The sequence below is a fragment of the Rhincodon typus genome, chromosome 36 (genome assembly GCF_021869965.1).
Source record: "Rhincodon typus isolate 14 chromosome 36, sRhiTyp1.1, whole genome shotgun sequence".
NCBI classification, from domain to species: Eukaryota; Metazoa; Chordata; class Chondrichthyes; order Orectolobiformes; family Rhincodontidae; genus Rhincodon; species Rhincodon typus.
Genome location: NC_063367.1, coordinates 22,977,010 through 22,998,494, shown reverse-complemented (window position 1 = coordinate 22,998,494; position 21,485 = coordinate 22,977,010). Strand labels below are relative to the sequence as shown.

Below are 21,485 nucleotides of genomic sequence, written 5' to 3'. Positions count from 1 at the left end.
CCAATTCTCTTTTGAAGGCTTCAATTGAATCGGCCTCCCCAATGTCTCAGAAATTGCATTCCAGATCCTTATCAGTCACAATATTAAAAAATCTTGTCCTCATGTCACTACTGCTTCTGTTTCCATTCACCTCAAATCAGTGTCCTCTAGTTCTCAGTCCTTCTGCTAAGAGGAACAATTGCTCCTCTACTCATTCAAAACTCAATTTTGAACACCTTGATCAAATCCCCTTTTAAAATTCTCTTCTCCAAAACAAAAACATTCCAGCTTCTCTAATAGATCCACGTAATTAGAGTTCCTTATGCTTGGAACCATTCTCGTGAATCTTTTCTGCACTTTCTCAAATACTTCCTAAATTGTGGTGCCCAGAATAAGGGACAAAAACCCAGTTGAGCCAAACCAGTGTTTTAAACAAACAGTTTTATCATAACTTTCTCAATTTTGTATTCTACTTCCTCATTAATAAAGCCTAGAATCCTCCATGCTTTCTGTGCCTCAACATACCTTGCCACCTTCATCAATTTGTGTATATACACGCCAGGTCGCTCTGGTCCAGCACCCCCATTAGAATTGTACCCTTTATTTTACATTACTGCTTCATATTCTTCCTACAAAATTAATCACCTCATACTTCTCTGTTAAAATACATTTGCTATTTGTTCACCCATTCCACCAACCTACATATTCTTCAAGTCTAAAACTATCCTCCACACAGGTCATTATACTTTAAAGTTTTGCCCTGCAAATTGTGGCCTGTATGCTCACACAGAGGTCATAAGACAGAGCACCCCCCAAAAAAAACCAATATATATTCCAGTTCAAAAACAAATTGTTTGCTCTACTCCATTTCCAGTTGCACACCCAATTTTGCATCCATGTTGTTACTGTTCCTTTTCTTCTAAGACCTCTAACTTTTTTAACAAATGCGTTTTGTGGCACTTTATCCAATGCTTTTTCAAGTCGCATACACCATCTTACCAGCAATATCAGCTTTGTACATCAAAAAAATCATGATTTGCACTGAACAAATCCATGGTGGTCTTCCCTACTTAATCCACACTTGTTTATATGACTATTGATTTTCAATAATAATTTCCCAAATTATATAGTGTGTGAATCACAAACTCAGGTACTGCAAGTGGTCAAAGCTAATAGAATGTTACCATTTATTGAGAGAGAAATTAAATACATAAGTAGGGAAGTTGTGCTTCAGTTATACAGGGGACTGGTGAGATCACATCTGGAGTACTGTGTACAATACTAGTCACCTTGTGTAAGGGAGGATATAAAGCCTTTAAAAGCAGCTTAGAGAACGTTCTAATGAAGGATTCGAAACTTTAGCAGTTTTCTCCCCACAGATGCTGCCAGATTTGCTGAGTCTCTCCAGCAATTTCTGTTTTCACCAGACTTGTCTTATGAGGGAACATCGGAGAAGCTAGGCTTTTAGCTGCTGGACGTTAAAAGAGTAAGGGCTGACTTGCTTAAAACATGAAAGATCCTTAAGCATCCTGTGGGGATGTATGTGGAGAAGATAGAACAACAGAAAGGATACAGCACAGAATACAGCCACTCGGCCCATTATGCCCACATGAAGACACCCAGATAAGCTTTCTAATCTCATCTTCCTGCACATGACCCATAGCCTTGAAGCTAACAGCACTTAGGGTGCAGATCCAGGGACTATTTTTTTTTTTTTTTTTTTAAAAGAGTTTAGGGTCTCTGCCCCCACCACCAACTCAGGCAGCAAATTCTAGACACCCACCACCCTCTGCATAAAAAAGTTTTTCCTCACTGCCCCTCAAATCCTTCTGTCACTAAGCTTGAATCTTCGACCCCTAGTTTGTGAACTCTCTGCTAAGGGAAACTGGTTCCTCCTGTCAACTGTATCTCTAACCCTCACAATTTTGTATACCTCAATGATGTCATCCCTCAGCCTTCTCTGTTCCAAGGAAAACAACCTAACCTCTCCAATCTCTCCTTGTAGCTATAATTCTCCCGCCCTGGCAACATTCTAGTAAATCTTTTCTGCATTCTCTTCGAAGCAATTATGTCCTTCCTATAATGTTTGACCAGAACTGCACACAATACTCTAGTTGTGGCCTCACCAATGTTTTATACAGTTTCATCATTATATCCCTACTTTTGTATTCTATACCTCTGCCAAAAAAGGAGAGCATTTCATATGCTGACTTTATAACCTTATCTACCTGTGCTGCTACCTTTAGAGACCTGTGCACTTGCACACAAAATCCTTCACTTCATCTACCCCTCTCAGTACATTCCCATTCATTGTGTTACACAGTGTGGAGCTGGAGGAACACAGCAGGCCAGGCAGCATCAGATGAGCAGGAAAGCTGACGTTTTGGCTTGGGACACATCTTCAGAAATGGGGGAGGGGGTAGGGATCTGGGAAATAGAGAGGGGAGGGGTGGGGCCAGGGGAGGTAGGTGGGATGGTGATTGGTGAGTGCAGGTAGGCAGTGTTGGGGATTGGTCAGCGAGATGGGAGGAGCGGATAGGTGGAAGAGAAGATGGACAGGTCAAGGAGGCGGGGATGAGATGGAGACCATAGGGACTGCTCTCTCTGCGACTCCCTCATCCACTCCCCACTAGCCCCACCACTCCCGCACCTTTCCCTGCAACCGCAGGAAGTGTTACACCTGCCCCCTCACCTCCATCCAAAGACCCAAAAAAAAAACACTCCTACCTATTTCCCTTTCATCTCTGCCTCCTTGACCTGTCCGTCTTCTCTCCCACCTCACTGACCAACCAGTGGCAGATGATTTGAATTCAGTTAAAAAAATTCTGGAATTAAGAATCTACTGATTACCATGAAATCATTGCTGATTGTCGAAAAAATCTGGTTCACTAACGTCCTTCAGGGAAGGAAACTTGCCACCCTCACCCGGTCTGGCCTACATGTGACTCCAGACCCTCGGCAATGTGGTTGACTCTCAGTTGCCCTCTGAAATGGCCTAGCAAGCCATTCAGTTGTACCAATCACTATAAAGTCTCAAAGAAATGAAACCGGATGGATCACCTGGCACTGGAAAAGACAACAGTGGAAACAGCCCTGTCAACCCTGCAAAGTCCTCCTCACTAACATCTGGAGGCTAGTTCCAAAGTTGGGAGAGCTGTCTCACAGACTAGTTAAGCAACAGCCTGACATAGTCATACTCACAGAATCATACCTTACAGATAATGTCCCAGACACCAACATCCCCATCCCTTGAAACGTCCTGTCCCACCAGCAGGACAGACCCAGTAGAGGTGGTGACACAGTGGTATACAGTCGGCAGGGAGTTGCTCTGGGAGACCTCAACAGAGACTCCGGACCCCATGAAGTCTCATGTCTTCAGGTTAAACATGGGTAAGGAAACCTCCTGCTGATTACCACACACCGTCCTCCCTTAGCTGATGAATTAGTACTCCTCCATGTTGAATAACTCTTGGAGGAAGCACTGAGGATGGCAAGGGTACAAGTTGTATAATGGGTGGGGGATTTCAGTGTCCACCACCAACAGTGGCTCAGCAGCAGTACTACTGATCAAGCTGGTCAGATCCTAAAGGTCTGCGGCAGGTGGTGAAGGAACCAACAAGAAGGAAAAACATACTTGACCTCATCCTTACCAATCTGCCAGATCCAGTTGCGTCTGTCCACGACAGTACCGGAAAGAGTGACCATCGCACAGTCCTTGTGGAGACGAAGTCCCACCTTCACATTGAAAATAACTTCCATTGTGTTGTGTGGCACTATCATCATACTAAATGGGACAGACTTCAAACAGATCTAGCAACTCAAGACTGGGCATCCATGAGGTGCTGTGGGCCAACGACAACAGTAGAATTATACTCCAGCACAATCTGTAACCTCATGGTTTGGTATATCCCCTACTCAAAAACTATCATCAAGCCAGGGGATCAACCCTGGTTCAATGGAGAGTGCAGGACAGCATGCCAGGAGCAGCACCAGGCATACCTGAAGATGACGTGTCAACGTAGTGAAGCCACCAAACAGGACTACGAGCACACCAAACAGCAAAAGCAGCAAGTGATAGATAGAGCTAAGCGATCCCACAACCAATGGATCAGATCTAAGCTCTGCAGTCCTGCCACATCGAGTCGTGAATGGTAGTGGACAATGAAACAACTCGCTGGAGGAGGAAGCTCCACAAATATCCCCATCCTCAATGATGGAAGAGCCCAGCACACCAGTGCAAAAGATAAGGTTCAAGCATTTGCAGCAATCTTCAGCCAGAAGTGCCGAGTGGATGATCCATCTCAGCGTCCTCCAGTGGTCTCCAAGATTACAGATACCAGTCTTCGGCCAATTCGATTCACTCCATGTGACATCAAGAAACAGTTGGAAACACTGGATACTGCAAAGGCTACCGGGCCTGACAACATTCCGGTAGTGGTACTGAAGACTTTGCCCCAGAACTTGCCGCTCCCCTAGCCAAGCTGTTCCACTACAGTTACAACACTGGTATCTACCTGACAATGTGGAAAAATTGCCCAAGTATGTCCTGTACACAATAAACACAACAAATCCAACCCAGCCAATTACTGCCCCATCAGTCTCCTCTCGATCATCAGTAAAGTGATGGAAGGTGTCAGTAACAGTGTTATCAAGCAGCACCTGCTCAGTGACGCCCAGTTTGGGTTCCGCCAGGGCCACTAAGCTCCTGACCTCATTACAGCCTCGGTTCAAACATGGACAAAAGAGCTGAATTCCAGAGGTGAGGTGAGAGTGACAGCCCTTGATATCAAGGCTACATCCGACCGAATGTGGCATCAAGTAGTCCTAGCAAAACTGGAATCAATGGGTATCAGGGGGCAAATGCTCCAGTGGTTGGAGTCATACCTGACAAATAGGAAGATGGTCGTGGTTGTTGGAAACCAGTCATCTCACCTCCAGGACATCTCTGCAGGAGTCCCTCAGGGTAGTGTCCACAGTCCAAGCATCTTCAGCTGCTTCATCCATGACTTTCCCTCCATCATAAGGTCAGAAGTGGGGATGTTTGCTGATGATTGCACCATGTTTAGCACCATTCACGACTCCTCAGATACTGAAGCTGTCCGTGTTCAAATGCAACAAGATCTGGACAATATCCAGGCTTGGGCTGACAAGTGGCAAATAACATTCATGCCACACAGATGCCAAGCTATGACCATCACCAATAAGAGAAAATCTAACCACTGCCTCCTGACATTCAATGGTGTTACCATCACTGAATCCCCCACTATCAACATCCTAGGGGTTATCATTGACCAGAAACTCAACTGGACTCACCACATGAACATAACAGCCACAAGAGCAGGTCAGAAGCTAGGAATGCTGCAGTGAGTAACTCACCTCCTGACTCCTGAATGCCTGTTCACCATCTACAAGGCACAAGTCAGGAGTGCGATGGAACACTCCCCACTTGCCTGGATGAGTGCAGCCCCAACAACACTCAAGAAGCTTGACACCGTTCAAAATAAAGCATCTCACTTGATTGGCACCACATTCATAAATATTCACTCCCTCCACCACCGATGCTCAGTAGCAGCAGTGTGTACTATCTACAAGATGCACTACGGAAGTTCACCAAAGATCCTCAGACAACACCTTCCAAACCCACGACCACTTCCACCTAGAAGGACAAGGGCAGCAGATATTTGGGAACAACACCACATTCAAGTTGCCCTCCAAGCCACTCACCATCCTGTCTTGGAAATCTATCACTGTTCCTTCACTGTCGCTGGGTTAAAATCCTGGATCCCTAATAGCATTGTGGGTCAACCCACAGCAGGTAAACTGCAGCAGTTCAAGAAGGCAGCTCACCACCACCTTCTCAAGGGCAACTAGGGACAGCCAGACAGCAACGCGCATATCCCACAAGTCAACTGAACAGACTTGTTCATTGAGAACTGTTGACACTGGTTGCCCTAATTTCTCTGACCACACTCCCCTTACCCATTCAATCTTTTCTCCTCCTCAGCTGACTGCATTCTGTGCTCTTAGATTCAATCCTGACTTCAAGCTTACTGACAAAGCTGGTGCTGTTGTCAGCTGGTGTACTGACCTCTAAATTGCGGAGACTGAGTGCCGACTCTCGGACACCTCCTCCAATATCCCTGTGGACAATGACCTGACCATCAAGCATCAGGTCATTGTGTCCATGATTGTGTCACCAACCTCATCTGGGAATTGACCTCCCAGCTCACAGTTCCCCCAAACATATGCTTCTACCTTCTCTGTAAAATCCATCCGTTCTGATGATGCCACCCTCTGTGGGGGGCCCTCAGAAATGTCCACCCTTTTCCTAAACCAAGGATTCCCCACGTGTTAGACAGCACCCTTAGCTGCAGCTGACCCATTTACCCTCACCCCCTCCCTTCCCTCCCACAACAATGATAAGGGTTCCTCTTGTACTGACAACCACCCCACTAGCCTCCACATCCAAAGGACTGTATGGTGCTATTTCCATCACTTCCAATGGGATGCTACAACCAGATACGTATTCCCTTCTCCTCCCTTGTCAGCATTCTACAGGAACCGTTCCCTCTGGGACACACTAGCACACTCGTCTTCCATTCCCAACATGTCCTTGCATTCCTACAGCACCTTCCCATGCAATCAGAAAAGACATAATATCTGCCCGTTTCCCTCCTCCCTCTTCACCATCCATGGCCCTAGACATAGCTTCCAGGTGAGGTAGCGATTAACCTCAACTTTGTTCAAACTCGTCTCCTGTATCCACTGTTCACAATGTGGTGTAGTCTATACTGGGGAGGGAAAGATAAACTATTTCCTTGTTGAAGTTTCTAGAACCAGGAGCATGGTCTAAGAATTAGGATCAGGTCATTCAGAAGACATGTTAGAAAGCACTTCTACACACAAAGAGTAGCGGAGGTTTGGAATTCTCTTACTCAAACGGCGGTGTTGCTAATTCAATTGTTAAATTTAAATCTAAGACAGACAATTTTTTTTTATTAAGCAAGGGTATCAATGTATATGAGCCCAATGCAGGAACTTGGAATTAGGCCACAGATCAGATATGAACCTATTGAACAGTGGAGCAGAATCAAGGGGCTGAATAGCCAACTCCTGCTCCTGTGTTCTTAAGATGACTGGCCTGTGATTAGTGGATTTATCCGTACTTCCTTCTTTGATGTGATATTTGGGATTCTCCAGTTCTCTGGTAAATGTATTTAATGGGGTTAGAAGATTAAAAAGACTAAAACAGATTCCCCCAATGCCTGGGATCAGCCTGCCACCAAGGTCAGTATATCTTTCCTTAAATAAGTGGCCGAGAACTGTTCACAGTAGGCCAGATGTGGTCTATTGAAAGCCCTAGCTCCATCAGCTTTCTCACTACCACTTCTCTAGTGATTCTAATTTCATTAAGTTCCTCTCTATCTTCCACCTCCTGACTTACAGCTATTACTAGAATGATTTTTCAGTCTTGCATAGAAAAGACGAATGTTATTTCATTTGTCACTACCTTATTATCTATTAATAGAACATAGAACATAGAACATAGAATAGTACAGCACAATACAGGCCCTTCGGCCCACAATGTTGTGCCGACCTATTATCCTACTAAGATCAAACTACCTTGCATACCCTACATTATACTATCATCCATGTGCCTATCCAAGAGGTGCTCAAAAGTCTCTAAAGTATCTGACTCCACGACCACTGCCGGCAACGCATTCCACATGCCCACCACTCTGTGTAAAGAACCTGCCTCTGACATCCCCCCTATATCTTCTTCCAATCACCTTAAAATTATGCCCCCTCGTAATAGTCATTTCCGCCCTGGGAAAAAGTCTCTGGCTATCCACTCTATCTATGCCTCTCACCATCTTGTAAACCTCTATCAAGTCACCTCTCATCCTTCTTCACTCCAATGAAAAAAGCTCTAGCTCCCTCAACCTTTCCTCATAAGACCTGCCCTCCGGTTCGAGCAGCATCCTCGTAAGTCTCCTCTGTACCCTCTCTAAAGCTTCCACATCTTTCTTGTAATGAGGTGACCAGAACTGAACACAGTATTCCAAGTGTGTCCTAACCAGGATTTTATAGAACTACAGCGTAACCTCGCAGCTCTTAAACTCAATTCCCCCGCCAATGAAAGCCAGTACACCATACACCTTCTTTACAACCCTATCAACTTGGGTAGCAACTTTGAGGGATCTATGGACATGAACCCCAAGATCCCTCTGTTGCTCCACTCTGCCGAGAATCTTGCCATTAACCCTGTATTCTGCATTCAAATTCGACCTTCCAAAATGAATCACTTCACACTTTTCTGGGTTGAATTCCATCTGCCACTTCTTTGTCCAGCTCTGCATCTTGTCAATGTCCCATTGCAACCTACAACAGTCCTCCACGCTATCCACAACTCCACCAACCTTCGTGTCATTGGCAAACTTACTAACTCACCCTTCAATTTCCTCATCCAAGTCCTTTATAAAGATCACAAAGAGCAGATCCTTGCGGAACACCACTGGTCACCGAGCTCAAGGCTGAATACTTTCCATCTACTACCACCCTCTGTCTTCTATTGGACAGCTAATTCTGTATCCAGACAGCCAAATTTCCCTGAATCCCATGCCTACTTACTTTCTGAATGAGCCGACCATGCGGAACATTATCAAATGCCTTGCTAAAATCCATATACACCACATCCACTGCTCTGCCTTCATCAATGTGTTTTGTCACATCCTCAATGAATTCAATTAGGCTTGTGAGGCATGACCTGCCCCTCACAAAGCCATGCTGACTATTTCTAATCAAACTGTGCTTTTCAAAATAATCATAAATACTATCTCTCAGCATCCTCTCCAATAATTTGCCCACCACAGAAGTAAGACTGACCAGTCTGTAATTCCCAGGATTATCCCTATTCCTTTTCTTGAACAAGGGAATGACATTTTCCAGCCTCCAATCTTCTGGTACTACTCCAGTGGACAGTGAGGATGCAAAGATCATCACAAAAGAGGCAGTAATCTCTTCCCTCGCTTCCTGTAGCGACCTTGGGTATATCCTGTCTGGCCCAGGGGACTTATCTATCCTCATGTTTTTCAAAATTTCTAGCACATCCTCTTTCCTGACATCAACCTGTTCGAGCATATCAGCCTGTGTCATGCTGTCCTCACAAACTACAAGGTCCCTCTCACTGGTGAATACTGAAGCAAAGTATTCATTCAGGACCTCCCCTACCTCCTCTGACTCCGCGCACAAGTTCCCTTCACTATCCCAGATCGACCCCACCCTCAATCTGGCCATCCTCTTGTTCCTCATGTAAGTATAGAAAGCCTTGGGGTTTTCCTTAATCCTACCCACCAAAGTTTTTTCATACCCCCTTCTAGCACTCCTAAGTCCATTCTTCAGTTCCTTCCTGGCTACTTTGTAACCCTCTACAGCCCTGTCCGATCCTTGCTTCCTCAACCTTAAGTAAGCTTCCTTGACATTCTCTATTTTCACTTTCTAGAGGCTCAACACTCACTTTATTTCCTTTTATGCTTTTCAAATGTAAACATTTGCTGGTTATAGGACCCCGATTACAAACTTTTGCTTTTCTACTTCATCTATTTGTGCCAATGAGCAGCCCAGCCTTAAAAGGGACTGTTGGAAGCTGTTCAAAAAAAACCCTAAACTTCTGCAAGGTCTATGAACACCTGCCCGCTCAATGCGCATTCAGGGTTCGTTTACTAGAAATATCCCCTCCTATCACATACCCATCTACGGGCTTAGCATGACACCTGACGAATTTCCTGTCCTCATATTAACTGTGGCCAGCAATACAGTATCTACTTGGTGTCAGTGGTTTGCAAGATGCTCATGCCAGCACAGTCAGGTGAACAGGTAAAATTGCTCCCATTTAACTTCTGACAGTAGTTTAGCATTAATCATATAATCAATACATATATTAACCATGCTTCAGTGGACTTATTCTTGCCTCAAAACGTTTTTGATTCAAGTCCCCATTCCAAAGGCTTAAGCCCATCATCCAGGCTAACACTCCAATATTGCACTTATGGACATGCCACTTTTCAGATGTAATTTTAATATTTTAATATTTTAATATTACATAAGGACCTGCTATCTCTGTAAGTAGACATAAAAGATCCCATGGCAGTACTGGAAGTTGTCATGTGCAGCTGAACATTACTTCCTCAATGTCACCAATAAAAACGCGAGAGCTTGCTGAACAGAGTTTTGATGCTGTGTTTACTTACATTACCTTGGTTATTATACTTCAAAAGCATTTCATTTATCATTACATGCTTTGGAATGTCTAAAACTTATGATAAGTGCCAGATAAATGCAAGTTTGTTTTTCTTTCAAAACCTAACATGGGGAAACTAAAAGTGACTCAATTTTACTCTTAACACCAGTGTAAGTACTAGATTTACAGATCATACTGAGCTAAGGATAGGATTAACCTGAGTTTATGATTCAATGCTTATTTTCTATGAATACATCATTTAGTACTTTCTGAATTAAAATAGATTTTTTCATAAAACTAAATGATCACTTCACAGATTAGAATCAACAGAAATGCCAAAACGAGAACATACATACGCTATTTTGTTCCATGTTTTAGAGAATATCATACTGTGCTGAATAAATGAAGCAGGACCCAGATTCTACCTCCAAACTGTGCTGCTGATTTAACTGGTCTCAACTAGGCCCATGGGAAAGAGCACAGATAAGAGTAGGGAATTAACCAAAGCTGCCTCACCTTGGAAAACGCATCTGTCAAAATGTCAGGTAAGGATAAAACCGGTTTGGTCTTGTGTTTAAATACCCCACATAGCCTGAAACATTAAAAATGGACTTTAGGGAAGGTACTGGTGGATGGCTGGCACTTGTGGAACCGTTGGCCAAGGTGAATCAGAGAGAAATAGAGAAGTAAACAGAACACAATAGGTAATTAACTGGATCTCCAGCTAACTGGCTAATATATTGTTAACATCTACCACCTGCTTTTGTGAACAAAAATTGATATTCATTACCTTGAAGTCCCAAAAAAATCACTTGAGTCAGTTAAGTGTAGAACAAAATGTGATGTGTATTGCAACAGAGTAAGATTAAAGTGAAATAAAAATGAATGATGCAAATAAACATACTCTAAACAAAGTTTCCACACTGTGGTGTGCCACTATTGTCCACATCGTGTTACAATGCAGACACTGAAACTCAGAATGCATTAACCACAGCTAAGAAAGCACGTCTTTCCTTTTTCCTGTTTATTTTGCATCTATGTGACGGCTATGTGATAGGAGGGGACATTTCTAGCAAATGAACCCTGAATGTGCATTGAGCGGGCAGGTGTTTATAGACCTAGCAGAACAACATACAATCAGAAGGGTGAAACACTTGCCCCAGTTGAACAGCCTGCCCCTCACCACCGCGGCTTACATACGAAGAAAGATAATTCAGGTAAAGTACAGAGGAAGACTAAATAGTAAATAAATAATACATTTTCATCCATAGCAATCTAGTCAGAATGCAACATGATAAATACTTATTCAATCCCAGTTTGCAGTTCTAATCTATTACCTAAGGTTATTGGTAGCTGCTGGCTTTTCAACAGCCGCAGCTGGTTAATGTAGGACATCCATGAGTGTCAGGATTATGCAAACACAATGATACTGCATTGTATTCTAACATCTCAATCTAGCAAACATAGGTGGTAAAGATGAATTACTGCAATTACAATAGGTCCATGAGGGTCAAACACTGAGGAAAAGGGAACATCAAACTATCCAATTAAATCTACCTGCAGTGTTCATTGACTTTTTGGCTCTTTCAGAATCAATAAGAACCTCAAATATCGTGCAATTATATTTACACCATAAAACTATTTTAAACAAACTTTTATGATAATTTTCATTCAATCTTGTGATAGACTGGCTGAGGGATGAAAAGACTTGATGCAAATGAAAATAGGTTATTCAATTTTTTCATGGTAAATGGTAACATTAATTTACTAATATATAAAACAAGTTACCATAGTCTACCAAAGACTACAGGACTGCTCCCTCATTTGAAAGAGATGACTGGTGGAGAGTTTAACCAGAGGGTCACCATGCGCAGGCAAGGAGGGAGGTTGAAAAGAAGGGCCCCTCGTGGTGACCTCAGCTAGTACAGGAATTGAACCTGCACTATGGCACCACTCTACATCACAAACCAAATGTCCAGCAACTGAAGCTCTCAGTGATAACTATTTAAGCAGTGAAATCAGTGTCCCACATATTTAGTGTATTTCTTTTATTCCATGCAATGGAATCTAAAATGCATGGGTAAATATGTTCAAGCGTACACTTCTAACAGAATGAACTATTTTTGAGAGGTACATCGTGAAAAGAGAATAAACAAGGAATTCTTCAGAAAATAACCTTTACAATAGAGATTTGTTATAGATCTTTCAAATCCTCAGGACCTCAATTGCTTTAGTCATTTAGGTATTGCTGAAATCTAGTCAGCGTTATCATGTAGAGAAACACGGCAGCCAATTTGAAAACATCAAGCTCCTAAAATTAGTAACTAAATTACCAGAAAATATTTTTATCTAATGTAGCTTTGGGAATATTAATCAGCAATGGCATTGAGGGGAGCCCTTCTATTCCTTAATAGTACCATGGGATCCTGAGAGTAGATGGTTCAATATCCTACTTAAAAGATAGGACATCAATTGTGGTGAGGCATCAGCTGAGATTATGTGCAGAAGCCACTGAAGAGTGGTTTCAAGTCATGACCTTTTGAAATCGGGGTACTGTGTCAAGGTGACTTTTTACATTAAACATCTCAATTGATTTTCTTATGTTTTATACACTTTCCCTTTTTCTCCCAGAAGTATAGCAGGCTCCTCTATAAATTATTAGTGCTCAGCATTTTTATGATGTGCATTGATGTAACGCACAACACATCCGAACACGGAATAAGAGTAGACCACTCGGCCCTTTGAGCTTTCTCTACTATTCAATAATATTGTGGCTGATCTGATTTTAGACTCAAATCTACATTGCTGCATATCCCTGATACTCTTTAAGTGCCTTAGTTATCAAGAATCTATTTCTGCCATGAAAGATTCTGCATCAACTGTTTCTTGAATCAATCCTCAGAAAAATATTTCCTCATCTTTGTCTTAAATGGTTGCCCCTTCATTTTTAAGCTGTAGTTATGTGGTGATTGGAATGAGGTTGACCAGGTGGACCTCATTCAATTTAAACAGGAGTCTCAGAGGTTGTCCTCACTCTAGGGACTGGCTTTGGGCTTGCTAGTCAGAGTCCATGTACAGTGCATGTGTAAATAAAGGGTGACTTAGTGATGGGATACCGGCCTCCACACATTATTTCAAGTTATTAGCCTAAAATTTTCTGCATTAGCTGAAATGTTAATAAAGTTAAATGAAATGAGAAAGAAAACATATGAAGCTTGGTGATGATCTAATTATTAGAAGGTCACTAGATTTAAAGCGTTTCCATGTTTTGCTAAAAGAATATGTTTACAGCAAGCACTGTAACTCAGCAGTAACAGACTGAAGTGCTACAGTAACTCTGGAAAAGCTGAAGTTTTGTTTAAAACAGACAAGGTAAATTAGATGTGGCAATGTGGACTACTTATCAGCTGAATTTGTGATGGTCTTAGTGTGGTGCTCTATAAATAATAGGGAAGATGGACCAAGAGTGCAAATGCTCAGCTTCTTTGCAGGGAAAGAGTAAAAAATCAAGCTCGCTGCAGAAAAATTGGCTAGCTTGGGGAAAGGGCTGTTTGCTCAATGGCTAGAAGTTGAGATGGCCTGCTCTGGTCAGATTTTTGGAAAAATCCACATAAACGGGTTCACTTGTGATTGTAAACATTGTAAGATTTCTGTGGTATCTTTTGTAGTGTCCTTTGGGTATATTCCATTGTTAGAACTACCTTGTGTTGTTTACGTCCAGAGTAAACCGATGGACCAGGTAAATGTGAGAATAAAAGTCGACAAAACTATGACCCCTAATTCTAGATTCTCCCTCAAGAGAAAACATCCTTTTTTGTCATCCACTCAGGATCTACTATGTTTCAATCAAGTCACCTGTGACACTTTTAAACTTCAGAGGATATAGGTCTAAACTGACCACTCTTTCCTCATTTCACAAGTCTGGTAAACCTTCTCTGAACTGCTTCAAAAGCACTTACTTGAGTAAGGTGACCAGTACTCCAGGTGCAGTCTTATCCATGGCCTGTACAACTGCAGTACTTGAAAGACACTTTATCATGACATTATAATGAATGCATGTAACATAATTTAAGTTTAAAACTATTCAATATAAACTTTGTTCATCTTTGATTTGTATTATGGCTTGAAAATTACACCAATTCCACTCATGAATGTAAGTGAAGTTTATGAAACAACTGTCCCACCATTGGAGAAGCCTGGAGTCGGTTATAAATGTTCTACACATTTTTCTAAGTGACAGATTTAGGTTACAACAGACCTAAGAGCGCCAAATCTGATCCTGACATAAGCACTTCAATTTGATGCTCCACTCTAAGTTGCCCCTTGAGTTTGTGTTTGGTCATTAATTCCATTCTATTTATATAATTGATCATTAATCGGTTACCATTCAAACAACATAAATCATGATTCCAAAGTAGTGATTTATAGTATGGAAATAAATCTTGTCATATTACTTTTAACTAAATAACAATTCAAAGCTTAAGATTGGAAGCATACTGAACATAAATAATTGGAATGTTACAGAAGCAGACATGAAGTTAGTTTGAACAGTCAAAGTCACCAAAGCAACCAACTTACCCACCACCGCTGCCTGTATTCTTACTGTAGTGTGTGCGAGGCTCACTGGAAGCAAGTTTAAGTAGCTCATTCCACTCGCGCTCCCACTCCTCTTCGGTGTAAACCAAACCAGACTAGTTCACCAAGTAAAAAAAAAGACACATCACTTAAGTATGAAGCCCCATTTTAAATGTGTTTACATAATTGAATAAACAAATCATCATGAAAACAAGGATTTAATAGCAATGTCACATCCTGTACTGACATGTGTGCTCTGAATTCACCCAAATGACATGAAAGGGTCAATTTAGAAGCATTACAAGTGATAAGTATAAGATTGTGCCTGTGCAGCACATGCTGTTCCTTCAAAAACCCTGTGCTTTGCTGAAGACAGACCTAGCTCCGTGCTGGGGAAAATCCGTAAAATGCCTTGAATTCTGATGTTATCCTGGATAACTAGACCACCAGATCAGCCACAGGTAGAACCACATCTGCCCCATCCCAAGAAAGCCCACAAAAACCCCACAACTTTTGTGGCACAAGTCTAAGTTTGGTGTTGTCCCAGAACTTCTGTTATTATGGTGATGCAGTTGCAGTATATTAATAGACACGGGGATGACCGTAACATTATATATGTACTTATAGAGTCAGCTGTGTAATTCTATAAATATTTTTCAATAATTCTCCATAATAGAAACAAATGTCCAACCCTACTTAAAGAAAATGACAATATCACAAATTTGCCTCATTTTAGTGACAAGCCCATTTAATTGTCAAGTTCAAAAAGTTTTCTAACAACTTCTGAATTTAATTTGACAAAATTTAACTTAGTCCGTTGACAGGAAATGGCTGTGCTTCAGCAACGTTGACAGAAACTAACCACATTTTGTTCATCACCAAATCAAGCCATTAGATTTTCCAGCTTCAAAGAAAGTTGAAATTTAGTCAGTAATGCAAGTCCTGATCATGCAGCAACAAGTCTTGACTATATACACAGAGGCAAGGTTAAATCAAGGATCAAAGAAGTGTACAAATAAGCATCAACTTCATGTGAATAGGATATCAAATCCATACATTTTATAGAACGAACATTCCGGCTAGATATTCAACAAAATTATTGCTCAATTGAAATAAGATAATTCTGAATGGAAAGTTCTCTCTCATCCCTCAAGTTGTACTAAGTCAATTAAGAATTTGGTCAGAAAAATAACTTCTTAAATTAATGCAGCAACATGCCAATTGTACCTTTTGTTCAAAACAGAAAGAGATATTTGCATCTATAAAGTGCTTGATACGACCATAATGCGCAAAAGCACATCACAACTAATTATGTACTTCTGAGTCTCATCAATGTAGGAAATATAGCAGCCAATTTGTGTACAATAAGATTCTATAACCAGCATTGTAATAACAATCAAATAATTTGTTTTTGTGATTGTAGTTGAGCAACAAAGACTGGCAAGAACACTGGGAATAAGTCCACAGCTCTTCAAAAGTGTTTTGGTATCCAAAGGTGTACAAAATGATCAGAAGTATAGATCGAGTGGACAGCCAGAGACTTTTTCCTAGGGTGGAGGTAGCTATTATGAGGGAGCATAGTTTTAAAGTGAATGGACGTAGATATAGGGGAGACATCAGAGGTAGGTTCTTTACTCAGAGTGTGGTAGGGGCATGGAATGCATTGCCGGAGAGGGTAGTGGAGTCGGCCTCATTAGGGACATTTAAGTGGCAATTAGATAGGCATATGGATGATAGTAAAAGGTAGGGGTGGAAGTTTGGTAGACCTTAGGTTTAGGGTAACATCGTGGGCCAAAGGGCCTGTACTATGCTGTACTTTTCTATGTTCTATGTTCTATCCTTTACATTCACACAAAAGGACAGCCAAGGCCTCAGTTGAACATCTCATCAAAGACAGTGCAAAACACAGTAGCAATGACGGTCAGTCCAGGATAGAGGCTTGAACCTATAACCTTCTAATTCAGAAGCAAGATTGCTACTAAGGGTGAACTGACAAAAGTGTGCATTTAGAAACTGATAACAACACATGCATCAGGCAATGACCATTCCCTTGGCATTCAATGGCATTACCATTGCTGAATTCCCCACAATCCAAAAACTGAACTGGACTAGCCATTTTAAAAAAAAGGATGTCAGAGGCTAGGAATCCTGCACAAAGTAACAACTCCTGACTCCCAAAAGCCAGTCCACCATCTACAAGGCACAAGTCAGGAGTGTGATGGAATACTCCTTACTTGCCTGGATGAGTCCAGCTCCAACAACACTCAGAAGCTTGACACCATCCAGGATAAAGCAGCCACATCCACATTCACTCTTTCCACCACGGTCTAAGACTCAGTAGCAACAGTGCATACTACCTACAAATGCACTGCAAAAATTCACCAAGGCTCCTTCCAAACCCACATGCGTTACCATCTCAAAGGACAAGGACAGCAGATACATGGGAACACTACCACCTTCAAATTACTCTCCAAACCACTCACCATCCTGACTTGAAAATATACTGCTGTTCCTTCACTGGCACTGGGTCAAATCCTGAACTGTCTCCCTATGGGTGTACGTACACCAAATGGACTGCAGCAGTTCAAGAAGGCAGTTCACTAGTACCTTTTTGAGGGCAACTAGAGATAGGCAACACATGCTAGCTCAGCCAGCAATGCCCACACCCCCTGAATGAATAAAAAACACAAATTAATGTAGTTTAGTATTTATATGAAATGGTATCTGATTTTAGTCAATTCCTGAGTCCTTCTAAAGTCAATTCTGACTTTGTAAGCAGTATCATCAGTTGGATGTAGTCTTGAACATGATCAGTGAGGAGTAGTATGAACGTGGCAAAGCCTAGGAGAATATGAGTTTGAATTTCAACATAGATAGGTGTGAGGTACCACATTTTGTTAAGGTATACATGGAAATTACCTATTACTTGGAAATGAAAAGAATCTAAGTGGGATATAATACAAAAAGGATCTGGGAATGCAAATTCACAAATCATTAAAAGTAGAAAGGCAGGTTTAACAAGGAGCTTAAAAATAAAAGTAACCGGAGCAGTAAGGCTTATGTTTGAAGGAACAGAACGGAGAAATTATGCTGAAGTATTAAAACTTGATAAGATCAAAATTGGAATACTGTGTTGATGATATCATTGCACTGGAAATGGTGTTAAAAAAATTTACAAAAAGAGTGATTGCAGAATTTTTGAGTAAATCAGAAAAGGCAGACGGATTACTCTTCTTTGTTCCTGGGCTAAAAAAAGGGCTGAGAAGTGATCTAGAGATCTTTTAAGCAGAGAGTCCCTACACTTGTGGAGGAGAGCAAGATGAGGGGTCATCAATATAAGATTGTACACAAAAATGCAAATAGAGAATTCAGAAGTAACTTCTCAGAAGCAGACAAGGATTGGATTTTTCTACCACAAGAATATAAAATAATAAGATAAAGGAGCAGAATTAGGCCATTTGGCTTATCGAGTCTGTGCTGCAATTCTGATAAGTTTTTCCTGTCTTCTTCCCGTAACCCTTGATCTCCTTAACAGCAGGATCGATAGGTTCTTGTGTGGTAAATAGACTTGGTCTCCACAGTATTTTGAGGCAATGAATTCTACAGATGAACTACCCTCTGGCTGAAGAAATTCCTTGTCTCAGTTCTAAAGAGTCGTCCCTTCACTCTGAAGCGGTGTCCCGAGTCCTAGTGTTTTCTACTAGTGGGAACATTCCCACATTCATGCAGTCCAGGTCTCTCAGTATTCTGTAAGTTTCAATCATCCTTTTAAACTCCACCGAGGACAGACCCAGAACCCTCAACTGCTCCTCACATGACAAGCCAACTGCTCAAAATATTCCAAATGGGGTCTGACCAGAGCCTTATACAGCCTTACTTGTACATCTCTGCTCTTATCTTCTAGCTGTTTTAAGTGAATATGAACATTGCATCTGACTTCTTAACTGCCAACTGAACCTGCACATCAACCTTAACAAAATCCTGAACCAGGACTCCCCAGTCCCCTTGTGTTTCAGATTTAGAGTCATAGGGTCATGGAGATGTACAGCATGGAAACAGGCCCTTCAGTCCAACTCGTCTGTGCTGACCAGATATACTAAATTAATCTAGTCCCATATGCCAGCATTTGGCCCATATCCCTCTAAGCTCTTCCTATTCATATACCCATCCAGATATCTGTTAAATGCTGTAATTGTACCAGCCTCCACCACTTCCTCTGGCAGCTCATTCCATACACACACTACTCTCTGTGGAAAAGTTGCTCCTCAGGTCCCTTTTAAATATTTCCCATCTCACCTTAAACCTATTCCCTCTAGTTTTAGAATCCCCTACCCTGGGGAAAAGACCTTGACTATTCATCCTATCCATGCCCTTCATGATTTTATAAACATTAAGGTCACCCCTCAGCCTCTCGCGCCCCAAGGGAAATAGCCCCAGCCTATTCAACCTCCCCCTACACCTCAGACCCCCCAACCCTGGCAACATCCTTGTAAATCTTTGCTGAACCCCTTCAAACTTCAAAACATCTTTCCTATAGCAGGGAGACCAGATGAACGCAGCATTCCAAAAGTGGCCTAACCAATATCCTGTACAGTCGCAACATGACCTCCCAACTCTAATACTCAATGCACTGACAATAAAGGCAAGCATATCAAACACTTTCTTCACTATCCTGTCTATCTGTGACTCCACTTTCAAGCAACTATGAACCTGCACTCCAAGGTCTCCTTCTTCAGCAACACTCCCCAGAACCTTAAAAATTCTGAAGGTTTTCCTCTTTGAAAAAATAGTCTCCGCCTCTATTCTTCCTCACACTTTCCCACATTGCATTCCATGTGCCACTTCTTTGCCCGCTCACTTAGCATGTCCAAGCCCTTCTGCAGCCTCCCCACCTCCTGAACACTGTCCATCCACCTATCTTTGCATCATCTGTGGAAAATGAGATGCTGTTCTTTCAGCTTGTGCTGAGCTTCATTGGAGCACTGCAGCAAACCTGAGACAGATGTTGGCCAGGGAACAGGGTGGTGTGTCGAAGTGCCACTGGAAGAACAGTACCTGCAGACTTTTGGACTCAACATTAAGTTCAATAACTTCAAGACTTGAGTTGTCCCATGTTCTTACCCCACACTCCAGGCCTTGTTATTACAGTCTGCTATTACACACAACCTATTGTCAGCCACTAACAGTTGCTATTAATAGCTATTTACCCTCCTAGCCAGATTGTTATCCACTCCTTTGTCGGTCCAACTGTTCTTCTCTCTTTGGGCTCTATTCCCACCTATTGTTTACTCCTTAGCCCCTACCCCCACCCTACCTTCTACATATAAACCAACATTTTCCTAGCTACCATCAGTTCTGTGCAAGGGTTACTCAACCTGTATTGTTAACTCTGATTTCTCTCCACAGATGCTGCCAGACTTGCTGAGCTTTTCCAGCAATTTCTGTTTTTGTACCTTCTCTTTAGTGATGGCCACTACATTCACCTCGGACCCCTGACTCTCGAAGTTCTCGAATGCTGCTGGCATCTTTCACTGTGAAAACTGAGGCAAAATACTTATCGAGTTGCCCTGCCATTTCTTGGTTCTCTACCTCTACTTCACCAGCTTCATTTTCCAGCTGTCCAATGTTCACTCTTGCCTCTCTCTCACCTTTCAGGTATGTAAAAAATCTGTTGCAATCTTTTTGTATATTACTAGCTAGCTTACTGTCATAATTCATCTTCTCACCTATTTATTGCTTTTTATTAAGTTATCCTCTGCCGGTTTTTAAAAGGCTTCCCAAACCTCTGGCTTCCCAATATCTTCACCACAGTGTATTTTTTTTTTGTGTTAATGCTGGGCCTGACTTCCCTCATAGCCTCGACTCCCCTTAATATGTTTCTTCCTTGCGATGGATTTCTGCTGTGCCTCCCAGATTACCCCCAGAAACCCTTGTCATTGCTGCTCCGCCATCTTCCCTGCTTCTTCTCTCATGATTTTGAGGTTATCTTTACTCAACTGTAATACCATTACATCTGACTCCAGCTCCTCCCTCTCAAACTGCAGGGTAAATTCTGCCATGTTATGGACACTTCCCCCAGGGGTTTCTTCACTTTAAGCTCCCTAATCAAGTTTGCCTCATCACACATCACCAAATCCAGAATTGTCTGTCCCTAGTGGGCTCTACCACAAGCTGCTCCAAAAAGCAGCTCATAGATATTCCACGAACTCCTTTTCTCGAGATCTGCTACTAACTTGATTTTCCTATTTGAATTGCCCCATGATGGTTGTATTTGTGCCTTTTTAACATGCCTTTTCTATCTCCTGGTTTATTTTCTTTTGCACACCCTGACTACTACTTGGAGGCCTGTACACAACTCCTATCAGGTCCTTTTTCCTTTCCGGTTCTTCAACTTTACCCACATATGTTCCATGCCTTCCAAATAAATATTTCTTATTATTGATTTAATTTAATTCTTACTAACAAGGCAAGCTCGCTCCATCTGCCTGTCCATTCAATAGGACATGTATCCTTGGTTATTCAGTTGATCCTGATCCACTTGTAGCCACATCTCTGACACCAACATTGTACCTACCAATTTCAATTTGTGTTACAAGCTCAGTTACCTTGTTTCGCATACTGTGTGCAATGAAGTACAACACCCTCAGTCCTGCATTGACTGCCCCTCTTCGCATAGTTGTCTCCTCATCTG

General features: G+C 42.0%; 1 protein-coding gene across 2 annotated transcripts in view; it reads right to left on the bottom strand.

The window, feature by feature from the left end:
* otud7a (OTU deubiquitinase 7A) overlaps positions 1 to 21,485 on the bottom strand; it is a 156,940-nt gene that overhangs the window by 22,980 nt on the left and 112,475 nt on the right. For both annotated transcript variants that reach the window (XM_048617176.1, XM_048617175.1), the window contains one exon: positions 14,798 to 14,910. In XM_048617176.1, the coding sequence (XP_048473133.1) occupies positions 14,798 to 14,910 (113 nt within the window). The remainder of the gene's footprint in view (positions 1 to 14,797; positions 14,911 to 21,485) is intronic.